This window comes from Rhinoderma darwinii, chromosome 11 (assembly GCF_050947455.1).
Source record: "Rhinoderma darwinii isolate aRhiDar2 chromosome 11, aRhiDar2.hap1, whole genome shotgun sequence".
NCBI classification, from domain to species: domain Eukaryota; kingdom Metazoa; phylum Chordata; class Amphibia; order Anura; family Rhinodermatidae; genus Rhinoderma; species Rhinoderma darwinii.
Window position 1 is genome coordinate 11817502 of NC_134697.1, and position 24773 is coordinate 11842274.

General features: G+C 41.2%; 2 protein-coding genes across 2 annotated transcripts in view; both read right to left on the minus strand.

Moving 5' to 3' along the window:
- Positions 1-2572: 2572 nt before the first annotated feature.
- On the minus strand, positions 2573-7233 carry LOC142663593 (tumor protein p63-regulated gene 1-like protein). Its single transcript, XM_075842340.1, has 5 exons — positions 6642-7233; positions 5058-5149; positions 4540-4716; positions 4249-4405; positions 2573-2980 (listed from the first exon to the last, which is right to left on the minus strand). The coding sequence occupies exons 1-5, from the start codon at positions 6807-6809 to the stop codon at positions 2786-2788; spliced, it is 789 nt and encodes a 262-aa protein (XP_075698455.1). The 5' UTR covers positions 6810-7233; the 3' UTR covers positions 2573-2785.
- A 9784-nt stretch (positions 7234-17017) lies between these two features.
- The window catches only part of GPR162 (G protein-coupled receptor 162), a 37416-nt gene continuing 29660 nt past the window's right edge, over positions 17018-24773 (minus strand). The window contains exons 3-5 of the mRNA XM_075842341.1: positions 21503-21689; positions 18364-18548; positions 17018-17809 (exon numbers count right to left, since the gene is read on the minus strand). Coding sequence (XP_075698456.1) covers positions 17282-17809; positions 18364-18548; positions 21503-21689 — 900 coding nt within the window. The 3' untranslated portion in view covers positions 17018-17281. The remainder of the gene's footprint in view (positions 17810-18363; positions 18549-21502; positions 21690-24773) is intronic.

Genomic DNA, 24773 nt, shown 5'->3' on the forward strand with positions numbered 1-24773 from the left:
TAACAAATATGGGGAGACTGCTGTATACAATGTAACAAATATGGAGAGACTGCTGTATACAATGTAACAAATATGGGGAGACTGCTGTATACAATGTAACAAATATGGGGAGACTGCTGTATACAATGTAACAAATATGAGGAGACTGCTGTATACAATGTAACAAATATGGGGAGACTGCTGTATACAATGTAACAAATATGGGGAGACTGCTGTATACAATGTAGCAAACTAGCTACAGCATAGAAACCCCCTATCATAATGGGGGACATTTATTGATGCTATTGCGTCTCGTTTCTGGCTGATAATGCGCCATATTTTTGGCACATTTTATTTTCGTTGCTTAAAAAAAAAAAAAAAAAAATTCTGACATGTATGGGTCGTATACTTATAATATGGGCATGGATTTGTTGAGCCGTCGTGATATGCACCAGATTTATCACTGCTGTGGCGCAAAATACTGGTCTAAATTATACAACCCAAGAGGTGGCGTAAAAAAGGGAAAGCAGTCGAATGTGTGCAGAATCTATAAACCTAGCGCGCCTCATTGATAGGTTTGGCGCATCTTTAGCGCAGCGCCTCCAGCTTTAGACTCTAAGCCAACATTAATAAATCTGCCCCATTGTGTCTTAGGCCACGATCGATCACACACAGTTTTGATGCAGTTTTTGGCTCCGTTTTTTGAGCCAAACACAGGAGTGGACACAAAAGTAAGTCGATGCTTCAGTCTTTTCTTTATATCTTTCTTTCCATTTGGATCCACTTCTGGCTGTGGCTCAAAATGTTTGGTCAAAAACTGCATCACAACTGTGTGTGTGTGATCCTGGTCTTAAAGGGGTCTTCCCACAACAGACATTTAGGGCATATTGAGAAGACTCCCCAGTCGATCCTGAGAATGAGGGTGCCCGGTCCCCTGTTCCCGCAGATAGCTTCACAGCGGGATGCAGGGCCCCTACCAACCATGTGCCATTTATAATACTGCTGTCTTCTTTTGTGGCAGAGGGGTCTTTGGGCCCCCTTGGACACCAGTGCCCGGGAATGACTGCTACCTCTGCACTCGCTATTATTACACCCCTGGCTGCCTGGTGTTTTCTCGTTGTATCATTATCCGTTATTGTTCGGTGTATGGCCGCCTCTTTCTGTGCATCGCTGATATTCTGCAGAGCAATTCCCTGACTGTGGTGTGAAAATCGGGACTGCAGATTATTGCCGCTGTGCACAACATTGCCTACAGACAAAGCAATATACCCAACCCCCGCACCCTGATCTGTGCCACTTTTCAGTAGATATAAACTGCCGCGTTCTGGACTTTAGAATAAAACATCTGAGATACTTTGCTCCAATGTTTATGACCATTGAATAGTGATTTGAGGGGTTGTATGACATTAAAAAACCACGGCGGCTTTTTTTCCAAAATAGTTCCACACCATAGGCTTGTACTACAGTATTCACTTCAATCTGGCAGAGCTGCAATACCACACACAGCCCATGGACTAGAGTGGCGCTCTTTCTGGAAGAAGGCAGTCATGTTTTTCTCGTCTCATACACCTTCTTAGCATGTTTGATAAATATGTTAACCAACGGAACAGATTTCCATTGGTCACATAATTGTTGTCACCTTGTCTACGGAAAGACTATTGGCTGTTACAACTTCAAGGGTTTTCCCGTCAGGATGATTTCTCCTCAAATCAAAACCCACCACTAATCAGCGGATATTGTGGGAGAAGCTGCTGGCACCCACACTTGAATGGGCAATCAGTAAGTACATGGTCACACCAGTCCTCCAGAGGGCATATGGAAATGAGGTGGGCCACCATGCAAAATCTATATCTGGGCCCCAATGCTAAATCTGCAACAGGGCCCCCACCTAACATTTGCCATTTATTTTACCAGACACCCTATAGATTGGGCAATATTCTTTTTATTTCCCCCTAGATCTGCCATCAGGGGTGAGTTGGAACACCCTCATACACATTAGACATCCAAAATCTGCAGGTTCAGCCGACTTCTCTCTAATGTGTATGACCAGCTTTAGAACTCACATAAAACATTGTGTAAAAGTAGAGTTACACGGCCAAACCTACATTTTCGTGGTAGCTTTGTGCCTTAAAGGGGTTCTCGACTTTGAGCAATATTTTTTTGTTAGAAGGGTCCACCAAGAGATAAGCTAAGTAACCCTGTAATCCCTAGCGATCAGCTGTGATCAGTGAGAGAAACCTGGCAGCAAGTGTTCATTCCCCCTGCAGCACAGCCACAGGAGAAATGAAGTACTACACCGTTCCCATTGCAATAAAAGTGTTATCCATATAGCACACAAACTTATTGGGTCCACATGATCCTTTTAGCAGCTCTCCACTTTTCCAAATCAGACAACCCCTTTAGAGACTAGTTGATAGCTCTTATCTACATTGTATCAAACCCATGAGTATCAGGATCTGAATGTAAACAACAATGGTACCATTCACTGTCAACAAGCAGAGATTGTGAAAATGGTGTGGAATTGTAACACAAAGTATTTCAGAAAGTTGCAGACCTTTTCATGACACAATGTATCCCTCCAGATAGCTCCAGGTGTTATGACATTTATTATAAACTCCGTCTTTTCTACATGCCAAACAGATATGATATAATCGAGAAGTAGGCGGCTTCTCGAGGGTGGGTCGGGTCAAAGTGGGGGGAAAAAATCACCGAAAATTCAAGTAATCCATGTCTATCCCGTTACTACAATTGTGTTTGCAGGATATTTATCTCCTTTGCTACTTCATGGAAGGGGCAAGTTCATTGCTCAGAATCCAAATCCCCATCGAGGCTTGGCGTAACCCAACTGGGCCTTGTGGTTGAATAAAGAGACGAGTCCGAGGGATGTATCTATAGTCACAGGCTTGTGGAGAACCAGCAGACCATTGGCTCGACCAGGGAGGGGGCTGCTTTCATGCGCCGTCTTCACCATCTCCACCAGTTGTTCCATGAAGTTCTCCAGCTGAAAGATCAGAACAACATGATTCTCTACTTCATATTCCTTCTGTGCTCCGTATCCTGCTCCTTCTATTATTTACAACCTCCCATTGTCTCCATTGGACATATCTCTATTTCTAGTTCCTGAAATAATCTGTGCTGCTGGGGGAACCCTTCTGCTGCACCAGGTGGGTAACAAGAAAGTGCTGGGCTCCAGAGCAAATATTTGATTGCTTAACTTTCCCCCCCAAGCACTTACTAGATCCATGTGAAAGTTAGGGTGAGGGTACACATGCTGGTCGGGTCGCGTTAAAAAAAAACTAAATTTCTGAGAAAGTACAACTCCCAGCATGGCCTGACAAATGATCAGGGGGACAATGGTACTACACACACTATCAGCCACATAAGTAGAAAATGCAGGATGTGGAGGCATCCCACCCTAGACCAAAATTAAAACAGACCCCTAAATTTATTCAGTCTCCAGACCAGACATAAAAATAAATTTATACCCCGACCAAACCCCAAATTAATTTCAGACCCCAGATCAGACCCCAAAACTAATTCAGACCCAAGACCAGGTCCCTAAATTGAAGTGAACTTGTCAGCACTCCTGACGTGTCTATTTTTAGTGAATTCTGAAGCATGTTTTCTTAGAACTCTGCATTGCGCTGTTCCTCTGTTGTTCCTCCTGGAAATGTATGAATGAATTGGGTGTTACTATTCCCCCTTGTCAAAGGCGTGTGTCCCTACACAGTCTCACTCTGTCAGCACTGATTGGACAGTGTTAGAATATGTAGGGACACATTCCAAACTGGTAACACCCAGTAGTCACCCAGGTCACTGCCCCCACTTCACTCTCCTCCTGAAATACTCTGTGCTGCTCTGGCTTATGATACTTCCTCTATCTAACTCTTGGCCTGTATCCTCCTCCTCATCCCTAAAATGAAGAAGATATTAGAGGTGTAAGAAATATGATGGACATGAAAAGACATTTTGCTTGTACTGGGCCTGTCTAAAAGACTGAAGTTCACAGACCCTTGGGCCCTGGGCAAAAAGCAAATTAGGGCTCAATCGCTCTCTATTTTTAGACCGTTTTTCTCATAATTTTAAAGTCCCTGGTGGTCTAGGGTAATAAAAGGGTTAAATCTAAATTCCCTGGTGGTCTAAGACAGAGAAAGGGTTATTTTACATTCCCTGGCGTTCTAGGGCAGTGAAGAGGTCAATGGTATATTAAGGTTATGGGGGCCCTGGGCACTTGCCCTGTGTGTCATGCCCTAAAAGCTTCCCCCTCACCTGACACATGTCTCTCAAGTTTTTTTCGGTCGGGTTTCCTGGGTGTTGGATAAGATTGATGTATGACAGATCTTCCGTCCAGGGATTCCACCATGATAGGAGTGAAGGAGGTCCCCGGAGCTTGTCCCACTTTATCTGCATGGCATTTCCCTCTCGTCTGGAGAACACAAAGGAGTAAAGGGTTAGTATCTCCAGAACTTTGATACAAGAAGACCAAGTAGACCTCAAAGTCCTATTAGATATCACAGTTTTACCATTTCTTTGCTTTGTTGGGGTCTTCAAAACACTTACTTATTAAGAGCCAGGGTGGGATACGACAGAGGTCCCCATATCACTGTGTCGATGTAATTCAGAGGGATACGAAACACGCGAGATCTTCCAAGATCCACAATGTCATAGTAACAGATCAGTAGTGATCGGTCGCAGAGAAAAGCAATAACTTCACACTCCGTGCCCCAGTGACTCATCCTGCGTGAGATATAACATGAAGACAACGAAGTGATAAGTGAAGGAACACACCAGGAGGAAGAAGAGAAAGCAATCAAGGGGAGTAAAGCCGAACATCTATCTGATACACCAAGCGTTGTGTTGTCCCATATAGGACATTATGAGGAGATGTAGCGATGGGGAACGGTACATTTTTGAGAAATTGCAGAACATGTTCTGAACAGGTTTCCATTGTTTGACACAGTTCAATGATGGGTCCAATGTCATGGTCCGTCTTGGGGGGGGGGCGCATTATTGGGGCATCTATGGCCAACGTAATGTAGATATTAGGAAGTAATCTAAATGGGCAAATGAAACATTACTGTGCCAGGATCCAGGAGCTCCTCATGTTTCCATCGTCTTCTGGAGATAAACGGCTTTGGATGTCTTGTACAGCTTGCTGGACGGCTGTTGGCTATAGGGTAAAAAAAATGGAGTCACATTTAGAACGTACAAGGAGGGAGAAGAAAAGGTGGAGAAGGAAGGACAGTTGTAGGATAATACGTTGCAGGATAGTTGTTCGATAGTAAGAGAGAAGGCGCATGTTATTGTGCGCAGAACTTTCCAGCATACGTGTTTCAAAGCCAATCAAAATGTCTGAGGAGCTACAGATGTAGCAGAGGTGAAACGGTGGTTTTTTTTTGTGTGCCTCGTCAAGTTAAAGGCTATGTACACCTTTGAAAACTTTTTTAAAAAATAAAATAAAAATGTGTATCAGTGTGTTTGAAGCAACTCTGTAATTACTTTTTATTAAAAATTATTTTTACTTTGTGAGATACAGCTGCTTTGTATCCTGTACATAGAGCAGCTGTATCTAGCGTTGAGACCTGAATCTGTCAGGACTGCGGGACTGACGGGTTCAGTGCCAGTAGGGATCCACCTGTTATCGATCACATCTAAGTTATCAACTGTCAGAGACACGCAGGACCCGCTGGCACTGAACCTGTCAGTGCCTTCTTACCTGACGGATTCAGGTTTCAGCGCTAGATACAGATGCTCTATATACAGGATACAAAGCAGCTGTATCTCACAAAGTAAAAAATATTTTTTTTATAAAAAGTAATTAGAAAGTTACAAAGGTAATTAGCCTTTAATATATAATTCAGTAGGCATAACCACAGAGCATGGTGTCATGATGATTAAACATCGGCAACTCGATAAACTCAGCTCCGTTGTATCTATCTAAGAGGGTGGATATACAAACTGTATAGCTGCACAGGAGCCCTATAGGCAAGGTGAGGGGGGGGGGGGCCGGCACCATATGAACAAGAAAATAATAGTGCACCCTAGTGCTAATAATTCCCATGACCAGAGTAAAATTGGCCCAGGAGAGCACCACTGGACCCACGGATGTGCCCAGGCTTATTCACAATAATTGACCCTGAAGGTCCAGCAGAAGACAACCCCATATGGAGGTGACTCTGCGGCCAATCACTTGACACCAGGGTCCATTTCTAATGTGATGGATCACAAATAACCTTTTTAATCTTATTTATAATGTGTCTGGTGTTTGCAATGATAACAAAGATTCCGAATGGACCTAAACATGTTCAGTATAGATCAGGGGTGGCCCTCATAATCATCTCCTCGGATAGACCCAAGAACAAGGGTCCCGTATACTGGTCCTGCACAAGGACCCTATGATGTCTATCTCTGTCTATATGTGAATATATTCTTACCAGCTTATTCCTCCACTTGAAGCACACCTGAACCACATAGACAAATTATGAGAAGATCCAGCCCATTGGAAAAAGACGATAATGGTGGAAGAGTTGCGAGGAAAAAGTAGAAGAGAAGGACAAGATGGAGATGATCCCAGACAATCACAACACGTCATTGCTAAGCTCGAAGTCCTAAACATAAGACAAGAAACTGAGAAGTGGCAGAATGATGAGAGTCACAGTTACCCTGAATATGAAGTAGTCCTCATTCGGGGACTTCTGCTTTATTTCTGGATTAATATACTGTGGGGTGAAGGATGCTCGGGGCTCCATGGTGTACATGGGGAGCCTGGGGATTTCGGGGTCCATGTTGACAGCAGGTGATGGGGTCTCGTTGGTCCCCTCTGTACTCATTCCTACAATAACCAGAGTTGTAATATTTCCCAAACACGGTCTCGGTGGTCTCCTTTTGTAGGTTTTGTTCTATTATAACCTCACATTCACTCTCTTTTCTTATAGTCTTTCTCAGGGTCTTTGCTTTAGTCTCTGTTTCTCGCTGACTGTCTCTTTTCCTCTTTTACAGTTTCTTGCTGTCACTTTTTGTTTCTTGTCCTTTGACTTGTCGCTGTTGCGGTCAGTCTCTTTGTTGTTCGCTGCCTTCCCTTGTAGTGTCTCTTGCTGTCTCTTTATCTGTTTTCTGACTGTTCTTGTTGCAGACTTTTGTTCCGCACTCCAGTTGTCTGTCTCTTCAATGTGAATGCCGTCTCTTGCCCTCTCTTACTTTGTCTCGCAGCTGTCTGTCTCTTTGTCTTGCTTGTATTAGTTTTGCAGGAAGCAGGAAATATCTCTAAGAAACGAAACCAGTTCACCCAGTACTGGTCTCCTTGGTGCGGAAATTACTGTTATTTTGTCTCCCAGCCCACAAATTCCTCACTGGCTTGTATAAGGAGTAGAATATACAATGCTTTAATGGCTATGTAAACCTTCGACAGTGATTATTTTTTTCAATTAAAAGGTCAATCAGTGTGTTTGGTGCAACTTTATAATTAGTTTTTATTAAAAATTATTTTTACCTTTTGAGATAGAGCTGCTTTGTATCCTGTATACAGAACAACTGTATCGTGTGCTGAGACCTGAAGCGGGACTGACGGGTTCAGTGTCAGCGAGTCCTGTGTCTCTGATACGCAGGATCCACTTGTTAGGGCACATTCACACGTGGCGGAATTGCTGTGGACAGTCCGCAGTGGAATTCTTCAGCAGCCGTTTTTTACATTTGTTTCTAGACATTTTTAGGAAACTTAGTTCAGACGTTGCGGAAAATAACTGTGTGGAAATCAGGCTGCGGTGCAGAATTTCCCCTCCGCACCAGCTCATGACGTTGCGGAGAAGCAGCGGAATTTCACTGCGGATTTCAGCATTTGCAATGCAAAAACTGAAATCTGTGGCGCGTCCGCTGTGATATCTGCAACGTCTGAATTACCGGTCAAATATGCAAATGTTGGTGCAGATTCCTTGCCCCAAATCTGCACCAACATTTGCAGCGGAAAAATTCTGCCACGTGTGAACGTGCCCTTATCCATCACATGTAAGTTATGAACTTAGATGTGATCGGTAACAGCTTGATACAGGCAGGACCTGCTGACACTGAACCCGTCAGTCCTGCAGACCTGACGGATTCGGGTCTCAGCGCACGATACAGCTGCTCTGTATACAGGATACAAAGCAGCTGTATCTCAAAATGTAAGAATCATTTTTAATAAAAACAAATTATAAAGTTGCACCAAACACACTGACCTTCTTATTTAATAAAAAAAAAAAATCGCTTTCAAAGGTTTACATAGCCTTTAACGTATTCTCTGTAGACACAGGCGCGGCACAGAAGGTGAACATAAGGTATGGGCTATAAATATTCAATTTTGTGACACAGAATGCATCCCCCCCCCGATTTTTATGACATACATTTGTATATGATGGTGTAATATTTTTTGGTAATGAAATAATGTTTCTTTGTGGCAAATATTTTATCTTTATGAAAGTTGGCTACAATTTGACTCCAATAACTCCTTCCCGATATATACAGTGGAGGTCGGGTTAGGGGAGTATCGAGCCGGCTCACAGACTGAGCCCGCTCCATAGAGCGAGCGTGTCGGCTGTATCTTCAGTGTGATCAGCAAGATCTCGCTCCTTTAACCCCTTAGATGCAGCAGTCCGCGGCATATAAGCCGTTAGAATGAGAGGGGCGGACCTCTCTGACGCCCTCAGGTCCGCCATCTGTGTACATCTATTAAGCCTCGAAAAGTCATCAAAATGTCTCATGTACCCCAAAATGGTACCAAAAGAAACTACAGCTCGCCTTGCAAAAAATAAGCCCTCATACCGCTCAATCGATAGAAAAATAAAACAGTTATGGCCCTCAGAATGTGGCCACACAAAACAAATTTTATTTTGAACAATTCGTTTGTTCCTTGTAAAAGTAATAACACATAAAAAAAACGATATATATTTGGTATCGCCGTAATTGTATTGACCCGTAGAATAAAGTTAACATGTTGTTTTTACTGCACGGTGAACGCCTTAAAAACGAAACCACCCAAAAATTGAGGAATCTCTGTTGTTTTTCCTGTTCCACCCCACAAAGATTTTTTTCCCCAAGTTCCTAGTACATTATATAGTGCAATAAATTGTACCATGAAAAACTGCAACTTGTTCTGCAAAAATCAAGCCCTCATATGGCCTTATCGACGGAAAAATAAAAAAGTTATGTCTTTTGGAATGTGGGAAGGAAAACCCCTTCAATATTGTCGTAGTGAGCAGCACTTTTTTTCCATGGAGTAACCCTGGAGGTGGAGTGCTGGCGGTGAGGCCATCAATAAGCAATGCCCTGTTGTACCTATATGTATAGAAATTCCATTTAAAGGGGACCTGGCAGTTCTCTTGGCATGTCTGTTTTAGTAAATACTTATTTTCCCCATATAATAATAATAATTCTGGAGCATCTTTTCTTAGAACTCTGCATTGTTCCGTTCCTCTGTTATTCCTACTAGAAATGTATTACTAAATTGACAACTGGGTGTTACCTACACAGGGGGGTGCCCCTAAGTACCACACACAGTATATTGCCCCCTGCAGTGCCCTTACACAGTATAATGTCCGCTTAGTGGCGTCCACACAGTATAACGCACCCTCTCCTGGCTGCCACACACAGCCCCCCACCGCTTGTAGATAGTGCCCTCCTTTAGATTGTGTCATACAGCATCCCTGTAGACAGTACCATAATCCCCCACCTCCGCCCTGTAGACAGTGCCATAATCCCCCACCTCCCCCATGTAGACAGTGCCATACAGCCCCCCACCTCCCCCATGTAGAAAGTGCCATACAGCCCCCCACCTCCCCCATGTAGACAGTGCCATACAGCCCCCATCTCCCCCTTGTAGACAGTGCCCCCAAACAAAAAAATTGTACTCACCTAGGCCCCATTCCTACGACAAACTGAGCTGCTCCACAATGCCAACGACGGGATCCCTGCATAGGCCAGCGTGATCCTGTAGCCTAGTACATAGTCACACAGCCCCCTTGTAGGTAGTGCCACACAGCCCCCTTGTAGATAGCAAACCCCCTTCCTTTAGATTGCGCCACTGTAGCTTTCTGAAGGAGCGGGATCCCCCAGTGCCTGGGGATTACACTACTGGACGGAGCGCTTGATGTCTCTGTCCATATATGGACAGTGACATTAGGGGCATCTCCTGAAGTGGAATCCCCTGTCACAGCGTCGGGAATTCCACAGTCCAGGAGAGGCCCCTGACGTCTCTTTCCATTTATGGACAGTGACGTCAGGGGCTTCTCCTGGAGTGGAATCCCCGGTCACAGCGTCGGCAATGCTGTGGACGGGGATTCCGCTTCAGGAGTTGCCGCTGATGTCACTGTCCATATATGGACAGAGACATCAAGCGCTCCGTCCAGTAGCGGAATCCACATGTGGCCGGCGATTCCGCTCCTTCAGGGAGCTACAGTGGTGCTAGTAGATAGCAGAGATACCTCCCTGCTCTGCTATAGTATTCAATAATAGCTACGTCCTAAGGACAGAGATACTATTGAATGTGGCGTCGCTACAGCTGTAGCAGCCACAGCCGCTGCGAGCGAGCCATGGGGGTCGGGCGGCACGGGCGCCCTCATGCCCGATGTTGCCGCTAGCAGCCGCTATGGCTGCTACAGTAGTAGCGACGCCACTGACAGAAGAAACTCCCGGGCGGAAAGGCAGCTGTGGAGTCGCCGGGCCCCTGGCGCTGCTGAAACAAGCAGGGGAAGGGAGCCAGTGCAGCGCCCCCCTTCCACCTGCTGGGGTGATGTGCCCTGTGCACTGGCACAGGTCACACACCCCTAAGGACCGGCCCTGCTTGCAATGTCCAATCAGTGCTGACAGAGTGAGACTGCGTAGGGACACACCCCTTTGACAAGAGGAATGGTAACACCCATTGTTAATTTATTCATACATTTCTAGGTGGAATAACAGAGGAATGGCACAACGCAGGGTTCTAATAAAAGATGCTCCAGAATTGGGATTTTATGGGGTATACAAGTATTTACTAAAACAGACAAGTCAGGAGATGTGACAGATCAGCTTTGAAAAAGTTCTCCATAGTTGCTAATATTTGATTGCCAACCTCTAGTTTAGTTTTGACATGTCACCAGATGCCCGATGCCAGTGGCATAACTATAGGGGTCGCAGCGGTCACAATAGCGACCGGGCCTCAAAGCTAGTGGGACCCGCGGCCCCCCGCACCACATCAATGAAAAGTTACTATAGTAACTGGGGCATATGTAATAAAATACACGGGCCCCTGTTACTACAGTAACTGACAGTACTTACCCTCCTCTTTCCGGAGCGCAGCTGAGGTCCTGATATCGCAGAACTGTGCGCAGCGCATGACGTCACAAAGCTATGCGCTGCGCAAAATATCCCGACCCTGGATGGAGTCAGGACATCTGCTGCGGCCAAAGAGGAGGGTAAGTTTAATATAACTGTCTGCTGGAGATGATAGGTCGGGGTCCGACTCCCGGGACCCCCGCCAATCAGCTGTTTTGAAGCACCTATACAGCTCCAGAACTTTTTCTTCTCATCTTTGTAAATAATGATATTTGATCATTCAGAATATACAAATTAATGACGAAGATAATTAGTCCATTGAACCCCAATTACTCTAGACAGACGCCATCTGATGTCCAGTTTCTGCTGCCAGGGCCAAGATCCAAACAATAGATACATGGAGGACGCCAATTCTGAACATATTTGTGTAGCAGATTTTAAGAGATACAAGTTAAAGGACAACTGTCCAACTGTGGCATCATGGAGATATTTAGATGTGCCAGTACAAGAGCGGGTAATAACACATTGTGGATATGACTACAGACAAGTTATATATTACTTAGGAATCATCATAATATTCCATAAATGTAGTTAAGACACCTATAAACCTGAGATTCTGATTGAAGGGTTCTGCTGATGATGGACTATTATTGGGGGACTGGGGTGTATAAGGTCCATAGCTAATCTCAGATTGGGCCTCTTTCTCTCTAGAGCTCCACCAAATGTACTGCACCATTACTAAAGTTAGTGTCCACCACTCTGTCTTTAGGTCCAAAATTTGGGCTGCCCCCTATATACAATATTATAACTACTATAATACTGCCACCTATGTACAAGAATACAAGTACTATAATACTGCCCCCTATATACAAGAATATAACTAATATAATACTGCCCCTATATACAAGAATATAACTACTATAATACTGCTGCTATATACAAGAATATAACTACTATAATACTGCCCCTATATACAAGAATATAACTACTATAATACTGTTCCTATATACAAGAATATAACTACTATAATACTGCTCCTATATACAATAATATAACTACTATAATACTGCTGCTATATACAAGAATATAACTACTATAATACTACCCCTATATACAAGAATATAACTACTATAATACTACCCCTATATACAAGAATATAACTACTATAATACTGCCCCCTATATACAAGAATATAACTACTATAATACTGCCCCCTATATACAAGAATATAACTACTATAATACTGCCCCTATATTCAAGAATATAACTACTATAATACTGCTCCCTATATACAAGAATATAACTACTATAATACTGCCCTATATACAAGAATATAACTACTATAATACTGCTCCTATATACAAGAATATAACTACTATAATACTGCCCCTATATACAAGAATATAACTACTATAATACTGCCCCCTATATACAAGAATATAGCTACTATAATACTGCCCCCTATATACAAGACTATAACTACTATAATACTGCCCCCTATATACAAGAATATAACTACTATAATACTGCCCCTATATTCAAGAATATAACTACTATAATACTGCTCCCTATATACAAGAATATAACTACTATAATACTGCCCCCTATATACAAGAATATAACTACTATAATACTGCCCCATATATACAAGAATATAACTACTATAATACTGCCCCTATATACAAAAATATAACTACTATTATACTGCCCCTATATACAAGAATATAACTACTATACTACTGCCCCCTATATACAAGAATATAACTACTATAATACTGCCCCCTATATACAAGAATATAGCTACTATAATACTGCCCCCTATATACAAGACTATAACTACTATAATACTGCCCCTATATACAAGAATATAACTACTATAATACTGCCCCCTATATACAAGAATATAACTACTATAATACTGCTCCTATATACAAGAATATAACTACTATAATACTGCCCCTATATACAAGAATATAACTAATATAATACTGCCCCCTATATACAAGACTATAACTACTATAATACTGCCCCCTATATACAAGAATATAACTACTATAATACTGTCCCTATATACAAGAATATAACTACTATAATACTGCCCCCTATATACAAGAATATAACTACTATAATACTGCCCCCAATGTACAAGAATATAACTACTATAATACTGCCCCCTATATACAAGAATATAACTACTATAATACTGTCCCTATATACAAGAATATAACTACTATAATACTGCCAAGTATATACAAGAATATAACTACTATAATACTGCCCCCTATATACAAGAATATAACTACTATAATACTGCCCCCTATATACAAGACTATAACTACTATAATACTGCCCCCTATATACAAGAATATAACTACTATAATACTGTCCCTATATACAAGAATATAACTACTATAATACTGCCCCCTATATACAAGAATATAACTACTATAATACTGCCCCCAATGTACAAGAATATAACTACTATAATACTCCTCCCTATATACAAGAATATAACTACTATAATACTGCCCCTATATACAAGAATATAACTACTATAATACTGCCTCCTATATACAATAATATAACTACTATAATACTGCCCCTATATACAAGAATATAACTACTATAATACTGCCTCCTATATACTAGAATATAACTACTGTAATACTGACCCTATATACAAGAATATAACTACTATAATACTGCCCCTATATACAATAATATAACTACTATAATACTACTCCTATATACAAGAATATAACTACTATAATACTGCCCCCTATATACAAGAATATAACTACTATAATACTGCCCCTTATATACAAGAATATTACTACTATAATACTGCCCATATATACAAGAATATAACTACTATAAAACTACCCCCTATATACAAGAATATAACTACTATAATACTTCTATGTACAAGAAAATAACTACTCTAATACTGCCTCCTATTTACAAAAATATAACTATTATAATACTGCCCCCTATATACTAGAATATAACTGCTATAATACTGCCCCCTATATATAAGAATATAACTACTATAATACTGTTCCTATGTACAAAAATATAACTACTATAATACTGCTCCTATATACAAGAATATAACTACTATAATACTGCCCCTATATACAGGAATATAACTACTATAATACTGCTCCTATATACAAAAATATAACTACTATTATACTGCCCCTATATACAAGACTCTAACTACTATAATACTGCCCCTATATACAAGAATATAACTACTATAATACTGCCCCCTATATACATGAATATAACTACTATAATACTGCCCCTATATACAAGAATATAAATACTATTATACTACTCCTATATACAAGAATATAACTACTATAAGGGCATGACCACACGTGGCGGATTTCCTCCGCAACTGTCCGCATCAATGCCGCACAGAATCTGCGTTGCAGATTCTGCTGCGGATCTGCACAAAATGTGCAGTAAATTGATGCGGACTGGCTGCTGCGGACTGCGGGAAAAGTACTTCCCTTCTCCCTATCAGTGCAGGATAGAGAGAAGGGACAGCACTTTCCCTTGTGAAAGTCAAAGAAATTCATACTTACCGCCCGTTGTCTTGGTGACGCGTCCCTCTTTCGGCATCCAGCCCGACCTCCCTGGATGACGCGCCAGTCCATGTGACCGCTGCAGCCTGTGCTTGGCCTGTGATTGGCTGCAGCCGTCACTTAGAGTGAAACGTCATCCTGGGAGGCCGGACTGGAGACAGACGCAGGGAGTTCTCGGTAAGTATGAACTTATCTATTTTTTTACAGATACATGTATATTGAGATCGGTAGTCACTGTCCCGGGTGCAGAAACAGTTACTGCCGATCGCTTAACTCTTTCAGCACCCTGGACAGTGACTATTTACAGACGTCTCCTAGCAACGCTCCCGTCATTACGGGAGCCCCATTGACTTCCTCAGTCTGGCTGTAGACCTAGAAATACATAGGTCCAGCCAGAATGAAGAAATGTCATGGTAGTAAAACGAATACGCTCCGCAGCACACATAAGATCTGCGGACTTCATTGCGGAATTTTGACTCTCCATTGAAGTCAATGGAGAAATTCCGCCATGAGTCCGCCACTGCTCCGCAACAGACAGAGCATGCTGCGGACACCAAATTCCGCTACGCAGCCTATGCTCCGCAGCGGAATTTTACGCCTAGTCTAAACGAACACTGCTAAATTAAAGTGTAAGTCAATGGACAAACGGCACCGCTGCAGATTAACGCTGCGGAGTGTCCGCAGCGGAATTTCAGTGAAATTCCGCCACGTGTGAACCCGCCCTTATACTGCCTCCTATATACAAGAATATAACGACTATAATACTACCCCTATATACAAGAATATAAATACTATAATACTACTCCTATATACAAGAATAGAACTACTATAATACTGCCCCTATATACAAGAATATAACTACTATAATATTGCCCCCTATATACAAGATTATAACTACTATAATATTGCTCCTATATACAAGAATATAACTACTATAATACTGCCCCTATATACAAGAATATAACTACTATAATACTGCCCCTATATACAAGAATATAACTGCTATAATACTGTCTCCTATATACAACAATATAACTACTATAATACTGCCCCCTATGTACAAGAATATAACTACTATAATACTGCCCCCTATATGCAAGAATATAATTACTATAATACTGCCCCCTATATACAAGAATATAACTACTATAATACTGCTCCTATATACAAGAATACAACTACTATAATACTGCCCCCTATATACAAGAATATAACTACTATAATACTGCCCCTATATACAAGAATATAACTACTATAATACTGTCCCCTATATACAAGAATATAACTACTATAATACTGCCCCTATATACAAGAATATAACTACTATAATACTGCCCCTATATACAAGAATATAACTACCATAATACTGTCCCCTATATACAAGAATATAACTACTATAATACTGCCCCCTATATACAAGAATATAACTACTATAATACTGCCCCTATATACAAGAATATAACTACTATAATACTGCTCCTATATACAACAATATAACTACTATAATACTGCCCCTATATACAAGAATTTAACTACTATAATATTGCTCCTATATACAAGAATATAACTACTATAATACTGCCCCTATATACAAGAATATAACTACTATAATACTGCCCCTATATACAAGAATATAACTACTATAATACTGCTCCTATATACAAGAATATAACTACTATAATACTGCTCCTATATACAAGAATATAACTACTATAATACTGCCCCTATATACAAGAATATAGCTACTATAATACTGCCCCTATATACAAGAATATAACTACTATAATACTGCTCCTATATACAAGAATATAACTACTATAATACTGCCCCCCTATATATAAGAATATAACTACTATCATACTGCCCCCTATGTACAAGAATATAACTACTATAATACTGCCCCTATATACAAGAATATAACTACTATAATACTGCCCCTATATACAAGAATATAACTACTATAATACTGCCCCTATATACAAGAATATAACTACTAAAATACTGCCCCTATATACAAGAATATAACTAATATAATACTGCTCCTATATACAAGAATATAACTACTATAATACTGCCCCTATATACAAGAATATAACTGTGTGCACCATTGTATCATTGTGTAACCTTTTTGTCATGATTGCAACAGACCAAATTTGTAATCAAATCACAATTTATTTGTTTTGTCATCTTTTGGCTCATATTTCCAGTGTATTTGTAGTGTGTTTATGGGGGGGCAAAGTGGTATCATAGGAGGCCTGAGGGATAGAAGCAGTGTCAACTGTGTGCCCCTCTGAAGCTCTTTGCCCTCTCACAAACAGCAGATTTGCCTGAGAACATATTGAAAGGGAGGGTCCATGTGCAGCCCCTTCTTCAGTTCAGGGGTGACTGATGTAAAGGAGGTAAATGTGAAAGACCCTGTACACGCTCCTTTATGAAGCACCGACTTTGCACCCCCTTTCAGACAAAGACGACCTTCGGGTTTCAGTTATGACAAGTGGCGGGCTACAAAGGGATAGACGTCTTTCTCCCATGCTTGCCAAAGACACTGCACCCTCTAGTCCCTTCCTTTGGTGTGGAGAGGGTCTTGGGGTTGTGCGGACTCGGTGGGGGGTCCCAAGAGGTGAAGGACAGGGAGTATCATCGATGAAGGCTGTGATCTCATCTCGAAAGAAGGAGTTGTGTAAACTGCTTCCCATTAATGAAGGCCCCCTCATTCCTCCTTGTAAGAAGTGGTGCAGGGTGCTGAAACCTTCATCTGTTTCCCCTTGAGCTGGAAGCTGGTGGCGACCCCAAGGTTGTATGTCATGACCTCGTCTAGGGGTGGAAGGGCTGCCTCCCCGCACAGATCCCGGCCCACCTCGTATATCATCCGAGGAAGACCACCTGAGCAAAAGTGGTGAGGATCGAGGAGGGAATAGGTCCATTTCATCATGGGACATCCTTCGGGAGAGCGAAACCTGAGCGGAGAGAAAAAAAATAGTCAAAGTTGCGATATCAGCTATAACAAAAAGGAATCCAGTGTGTCAGACAAGTTAGAACTCGTGATAACCTAGTCAATCCGTTCACTGGAAACTACTCAATGACCCTTGGGCCAATTTTCCTCCCCCTTTGTTTGCGAAAAATGCAGTTCTTCTGTAAAGGGCTGTCTGATCCCCCTATTATGGTTCCTGGTTTTGCCACCAAGGACCAAAGGGCCTGTTGTTTGTTTCACCCTTCTTTGACCCAATGGGCCAATTCCCTATGCCCTTGTTTGCTGACTATGCTGTTCTTCTGTAGAGAGGAGACCTGCACATGTTCATGTGCCATCCAATATCAAAGGGGATCAGAGCAACCAGGGTTGGGGCCTCCCGCTCCTTGGGCCGCATAGCATCCATTTTGGCTGTCTCTTTGGTAAGTATGCTCTTGCAGCCTATCAGATTAATTATTTTATTTTAAAGAGGGCCCCTTCGAAATGCAATCTGGAATCTGATTGCTTGCTCCTACCAGTTTACGAGTATGCAGAATTCCTCACCTGGTGTCGATGCACTTGTAGGTACTGGCTCCGATCTGTGGGCAAAAGTACATGTCTTACAGGCATAAATTTTCCATCTCGCATGTCTCCACCCAAGTAATGTGGGGGTCTTTTTATGGCAGCACCATTGGAGTCAAAGCGAACTTCACACAGACGGCCATCTGTAAAGTCATCCCGTCCGCTGTCTGTAAGTCAAATAAACAGAATCACAATTACCAGTCAATAAAAGTCCATAATAAGAGATTGTTTATCCAATGTAGTTCATCTTTAACATTTACACTGCAACATTTGTGTCAACTTTTTATCTCTGAAAGTGTTATTCCGACTTTGAACAGCGTTTTACATTTTATATATATTTATGATCGACATGAAAAGTTGAGTCACTTTGTAAATACATCCCATTACTTATCTTGGACTGATCCTGACTTACATCCTTTATTATACTTCAGAGCTGCACTCACTATTCTGCTGGTGGAGTCACTGTGTACATACATTACATTACTTATCCTGTACTGATCCTGAGTTACATCCTGTATTATACTTCAGAGCTGCACTCACTATTCTGCTGGTGGAGTCACTGTGTACATACATTACATTACTTATCTTGTACTGATCCTGAGTTACATCCTGTATTATACTCCGGAGCTATACTCGCTATTCTGCTGGTGGAGTCACTGTGTACATACATTACATTACATATCTTGTACTGATCCTGAGTTACATGCTGTATTATACTCCGGAGCTATACTCGCTATTCTGCTGGTGGAGTCACTGTGTACATACATTACATTACATATCTTGTACTGATCCTGAGTTATATCCTGTATTATACTCCAGAGCTGTACTCACTATTCTGCTGGTGGAGTCACTGTGTACATAGATTACATTATTATCCTGTACTGACCCTGAGTTACATCCTGTATTATACTCCAGAGCTGCACTCACTATTCTGCTGGTGGAGTCACTGTGTACATACATTACATTATTATCCTGTACTGATCCTGAGTTATATCCTGTAATATACTTCAGAGCTGCACTCTCTATTCTGCTGGTGGAGTCACTGTGTACATACATTACTTATCCTGTACTGATCCTGAGTTACATCCTGTATTATACTCCAGAGCTGCACTCACTATTCTGCTGGTGGAGTCACTGTGTACATACATTACATTACTTATCCTGTACTGATCCTGAGTTATATCCTGTATTATACTCCAGAGCTGCACTCACTATTCTGCTAGTGGAGTCACTGTGTACATACATTACATTACTTATCCTGTACCGATCCTGAGTTACATCCTGTATTATACTCCAGAGCTGCACTCACTATTCTGCTGGTGGAGTCACTGTGCTCATACATTACATTACTTATCCTGTACTGATTCTAAATTACAGCCAGTATTATACTCCAGAGCTGCACTCACTATTCTGTTTGTTGTTATTTGGTGTTGATAGACACACCCCTAACAGGTTATCTGAGCTCCTAGAATGCAGGGGGCAGTTAATTATTCCTATGTCACATCAAGCTCTTTGTAGACACTGAATATCTATGGAATGCTGGAAGATTTAGGGCATGGCCACACGTGGCAGATTTCCTCCGCAACTGTCCGCATCAATGCCGCACCTAATCCGGGTTGCGGATTACGGCTGCGGATCTGCCCAAAATGTGCAGAAAATTGATGCGGACTAGCTGCTGCGGACTGCGGGAAAAGAGCTTCCCTTCTCCCTATCAGTGCAGGATAGAGAGAAGGGACAGCACTTTCCCTAGTGAAAGTAAACGAATCTCATACTTACCGGCCGTTGTCTTGGTGACGCGTCCCTCTTTCGGCATCCAGCCCGACCTCCCTGGATGACGCGCCAGTCCATGTGACCGCTGCAGCCTGTGCTTGGCCTGTGATTGGCTGCAGCCGTCACTTAGACTGAAACGTCATCCTGGGAGGCCGGACTGGAGACAGAAGCAGGGAGTTCTCGGTAAGTATGAACTTATATTTTTTTACAGGTTGCTGTATATTGGGATCGGTAGTCACTGTCCCGGGTGCAGAAACAGTTACTGCCGATCGCTTAACTCTTTCAGCACCCTGGACAGTGACTATTTACAGACGTCTCCTAGCAACGCTCCCGTCATTACGGGAGCCCCATTGACTTCCTCAGTCTGGCTGTAGACCTAGAAATACATAGGTCCAGCCAGAATGAAGAAATGTCATGGCAAAAAAGCAAGACGCATCCGCAGCACACATAACATGTGCATGACAGCTGCGGACTTCATTGCGGAACTTAGAATCTCCATTGAAGTCAATGGAGAAATTCCGCCATGAGTCCGCCACTGCTCCGCAACAGACAGAGCATGCTGCGGACACCAAATTCCGCTCCGCAGCCTATGCTCTGCAGCGGAATTTTACGCATCGTCTAATCGAACACTGCTAAATTAAAGTGTAAGTCAATGGACAAACGGCTCCGCTGCGGATTAACGCTGCGGAGTGTCCGCAGCGGAATTTAAGTGAAATTCCGCCACGTGTGAACCCAGCCTTAAACTCTGAAGCCTGCAGAATTGAGAAAATAACGTAATGTATGAACACAGGGTTTAGAGAAGTAACTTGGGTCCCTGGTTCCATTTAATGTCTGAAAGCATAAAAAATTAGTATTACAAATGGTTATCACTTCCAGCCTGTATGCCGGCTGATGGACCCGGAGGGCAATGGCTGGATATTTGCTTTCCCTGCGGCTAGCCCGCTCAATTATCCAATCACTTCTCCTTCATAAACTGATCAAAAAAAGAGACATGTTACTGTCAAACTCCTTAGACACGTTGTTGCTGCAAAGCTGTGCAGCCTAAGACTCTATTCACATCAGTTTCAGCAGTCTCAAGTGGGGGCTCCAACACTATTGACAGCAAAAATAGTGCCGCATGTAGCCCTTTTCTTGCTGTGAAAATCACGGAAACTGTACCGAAACCCCAACAGACCACATTATAGGTCAATAGTGTCCTTTGTTTTTTTTAACTTCAGTGGGATAAGCTGCAATACCAGACAAAGCCTATGGAAAAGAGTGGCGCTGTTTCTGCACACACTTTTTTTTTTCAAAACCCGGACAATTTATGACCATTAAATGGACTACCACTGGAATGTGATCACCATCTTACCTTCATCCCCACTGTCAGACAGCATGGAGGCACAGTGTTCCCATACGGTGCGTAGGTCAGCACGATACCGGGCGCAGGACCAGATAAATGATGGAAGGAGAAGGGTCTGTGCCATTGAACACCATAGCACACACAGAACCATCCATGGTGGGGCGCTGTCATAACGAAGACTTACAAAACTCACCACCTGCAACACATGAAAACATCAAGAAAAACATAAAAACCTCCATTATGGATAATAAAACAAATTTTGTAAAATTAAAGTAAATGTATGAAGCGGGAAATATTTTATTTAGTAATGCACAATTTTGCCCTATGACCTAATGATGTCACTCTTTATACTTGTAATCTGTCAACAGAGCAATAATACCAGTAACTCACTCTATAAGATTAGCAACAACTAAATGTACTCAATGAAATTACACTTTACTGTTCGATTCTTCGTTTCCCCGTCTGTGGTAATGGAAAAAAGTCTCATAAATTATTTAGTGCATAAAAGAAGTAAACAATAAGCACACAGCCGATATCATCCATGTCCAAAGCGCTTTCAAAGAAAATAAATATTCATATTAATGTGCCTCACCATTAAAAGCAAAGTTCTGGAAATTCTATCAAGGGACGACACATACTTTCCTTTTTTTAAAGTTTTAAAGGGCAACTCCAGGCACAGTTGGTATTATCATAGTTAATGATACAGTCAATAGTAAATACTGCTGCCAATATAAACTAGAAGATAAACTATAATACTGCCCCTATGTACAAGAATATAACTACTGTAATACTGCCCCCTATGTACAAGAAAATAACTACTACAATACTGCCCCCTATATACAAGAATATAACTACTATAATACTGCCCCCTATATACAAGAATATAACTACTATAATACTGCCCCCTATATACAAGAATATAACTACTATAATACTGCCCCCTATATACAAGAATATAACTACTATAATACTGCTCCTATATACAAGAATATAACTACTATAATACTGCTCCTATATACGAGAATATAACTACTTTAATACTGCCCCTATATACAAGAATATAACTACTATAATACTGTTCCTATATACGAGAATATATTTACTATAATACTGCCCCCTATATACAAGAATATAACTACTATAATACTGCTCCTATATACAAGAACATAACTACTATAATACTACCCCCTATGTACAAGAATATAACTACTATAATACTGCTCCTATACACAAGAATATAACTACTATAATACTGCTCCTATATACAAGAATATAATTACTATAATACTGCCCCCTATATACAAGAATATAACTACTATAATACTGCCCCCTATATACAAGAATATAACTACTATAATACTGCCCCTATATACAAGAATATAACTACTCTAATACTGCCCCCTATATACAAGAATATAACTACTATAATACTGCCTCCTATATACAAGAATATAACTACTATAATACTGCCCCTATGTACAAGAATATAACTACTATAATACTGCTCCTATATACAAGAATCTAAATACTCTAATACCTCCTCCTATATACAAGAATATACCTACTATAATACTGCTCCTATATACAAGAATGTAACTACTATAATACTGCCTCCTATATACAAGAATATACCTACTATAATACTGCCCCCTATATACAAGAATATAACTACTATAATACTGCTCCCTATATACAAGACTATAACTACTATAATACAGCTCCTATATACAAGAATATAACTACTATAATACTGCTCCTATATACAAGAATATAACTACTTTAATACTGCCCCTATATACAAGAATATAACTACTATAATCCTGCTCCTATATACAAGAATATAACTGTAAAGGATCTGCCAGGCACAGCTTCGGGGTTAACTCCCAGAACTAATCAGTCAGCACCTGAGAATACATCCCTGAGACTGACTCCTGCTCCCACCATTCAGGCTGGCAGGCTTAGGAGTGGGAGAGCCTATCCTAACCTGGCCAGACTCAGCTAGCTCCCGCCCTCGGTCTATTTAAGCCTGACTGATTAGTTCTGGGAGTTAACCCCGAAGCTGTGCCTGGCAGATCCTTTACAATAACTACTATAATACTGCCCCCTATATACAAGAATATAACTACTATAATACTGCCCCCTATATACAAGAATATAACTACTATAATACTGCTCCTATATACAAGAATATAACTACTATAATACTACCCCCTATGTACAAGAATATAACTACTATAATACTGCTCCTATACACAAGAATATAACTACTATAATACTGCCTCCTATATACAAGAATATAACTACCATAATACTGCCCCCTATATACAAGAATATAACTACTATAATACTGCCCCCTATATACAAGAATATAACTACTATAATACTGCCTCCTATATACAAGAATATAACTACTATAATACTGCCCCTATATACAAGAATATAACTACTATAATACTGCCCCTATATACAAGAATATAACTACTATAATACTGCTCCTATATACAAGAATATAACTACTATAATACTGCCCCTATGTACAAGAATATAACTACTATAATACTGCCCCTATATACAAGAATATAACTACTATAATACTGCCCCTATATACAAGAATATAACTACTATAATACTGCTCCTATATACAAGAATATAACTACTATAATACTGCTCCTATATACAAGAATATAACTACTATAATACTGCCCCTATAAACAAGAATATAACTACTATAATACTGCTCCTATATACAAGAATATAACTACTATAATACTGCCTCCTATATACAAGAATATAACTACTATAATACTGCCCCTATGTACAAGAATATAACTACTATAATACTGCTCCTATATACAAGAATATAACTACTCTAAGGGCGGGTTCACACATAGCGGAATTTCACTTAAATTCCGCTGCGGACACTCCGCAGCGTTAATCCGCAGCGGAGCCGTTTCTCCATTGACTTTCACTTTAATTTAGCAGTGTTCGTTTACACGATGCGTACAATTCCGCTGCGGAGCATAGGCTGCGGAGCGGAATTTGGTGTCCGCAGCATGCTCTGTCTGTTGCGGAGCAGTGGCGGACTGGTTGCGGACTCATGGCGGAATTTCTCCATTGACTTCAATGGAGAGTCAAAATTCCGCAATGAAGTCCGCAGATCTTATGTGTGCTGCGGAGCGTATTGTTTTTACTACCATGACATTTCTTCATTCTGGCTGGACCTATGTATTTCTAGGTCTACAGCCAGACTGAGGAAGTCAATGGGGCTCCCGTAATGACG

Bases quoted from the DNA above. Each gene is read 5' to 3' on its own strand.
- LOC142663593 (XM_075842340.1), bottom strand. From the start codon at position 6,809: ATGAGTACAGAGGGGACCAACGAGACCCCATCACCTGCTGTCAACATG. The intron at 5,150-6,641 runs GTAACTGTGACT...TTTACCCTATAG, and splicing joins AGGACTACTTCATATTCAGG to CCAACAGCCGTCCAGCAAGC. The intron at 2,981-4,248 runs GTGAGGGGGAAG...CTGATCTTTCAG, and splicing joins ACTTGAGAGACATGTGTCAG to CTGGAGAACTTCATGGAACA.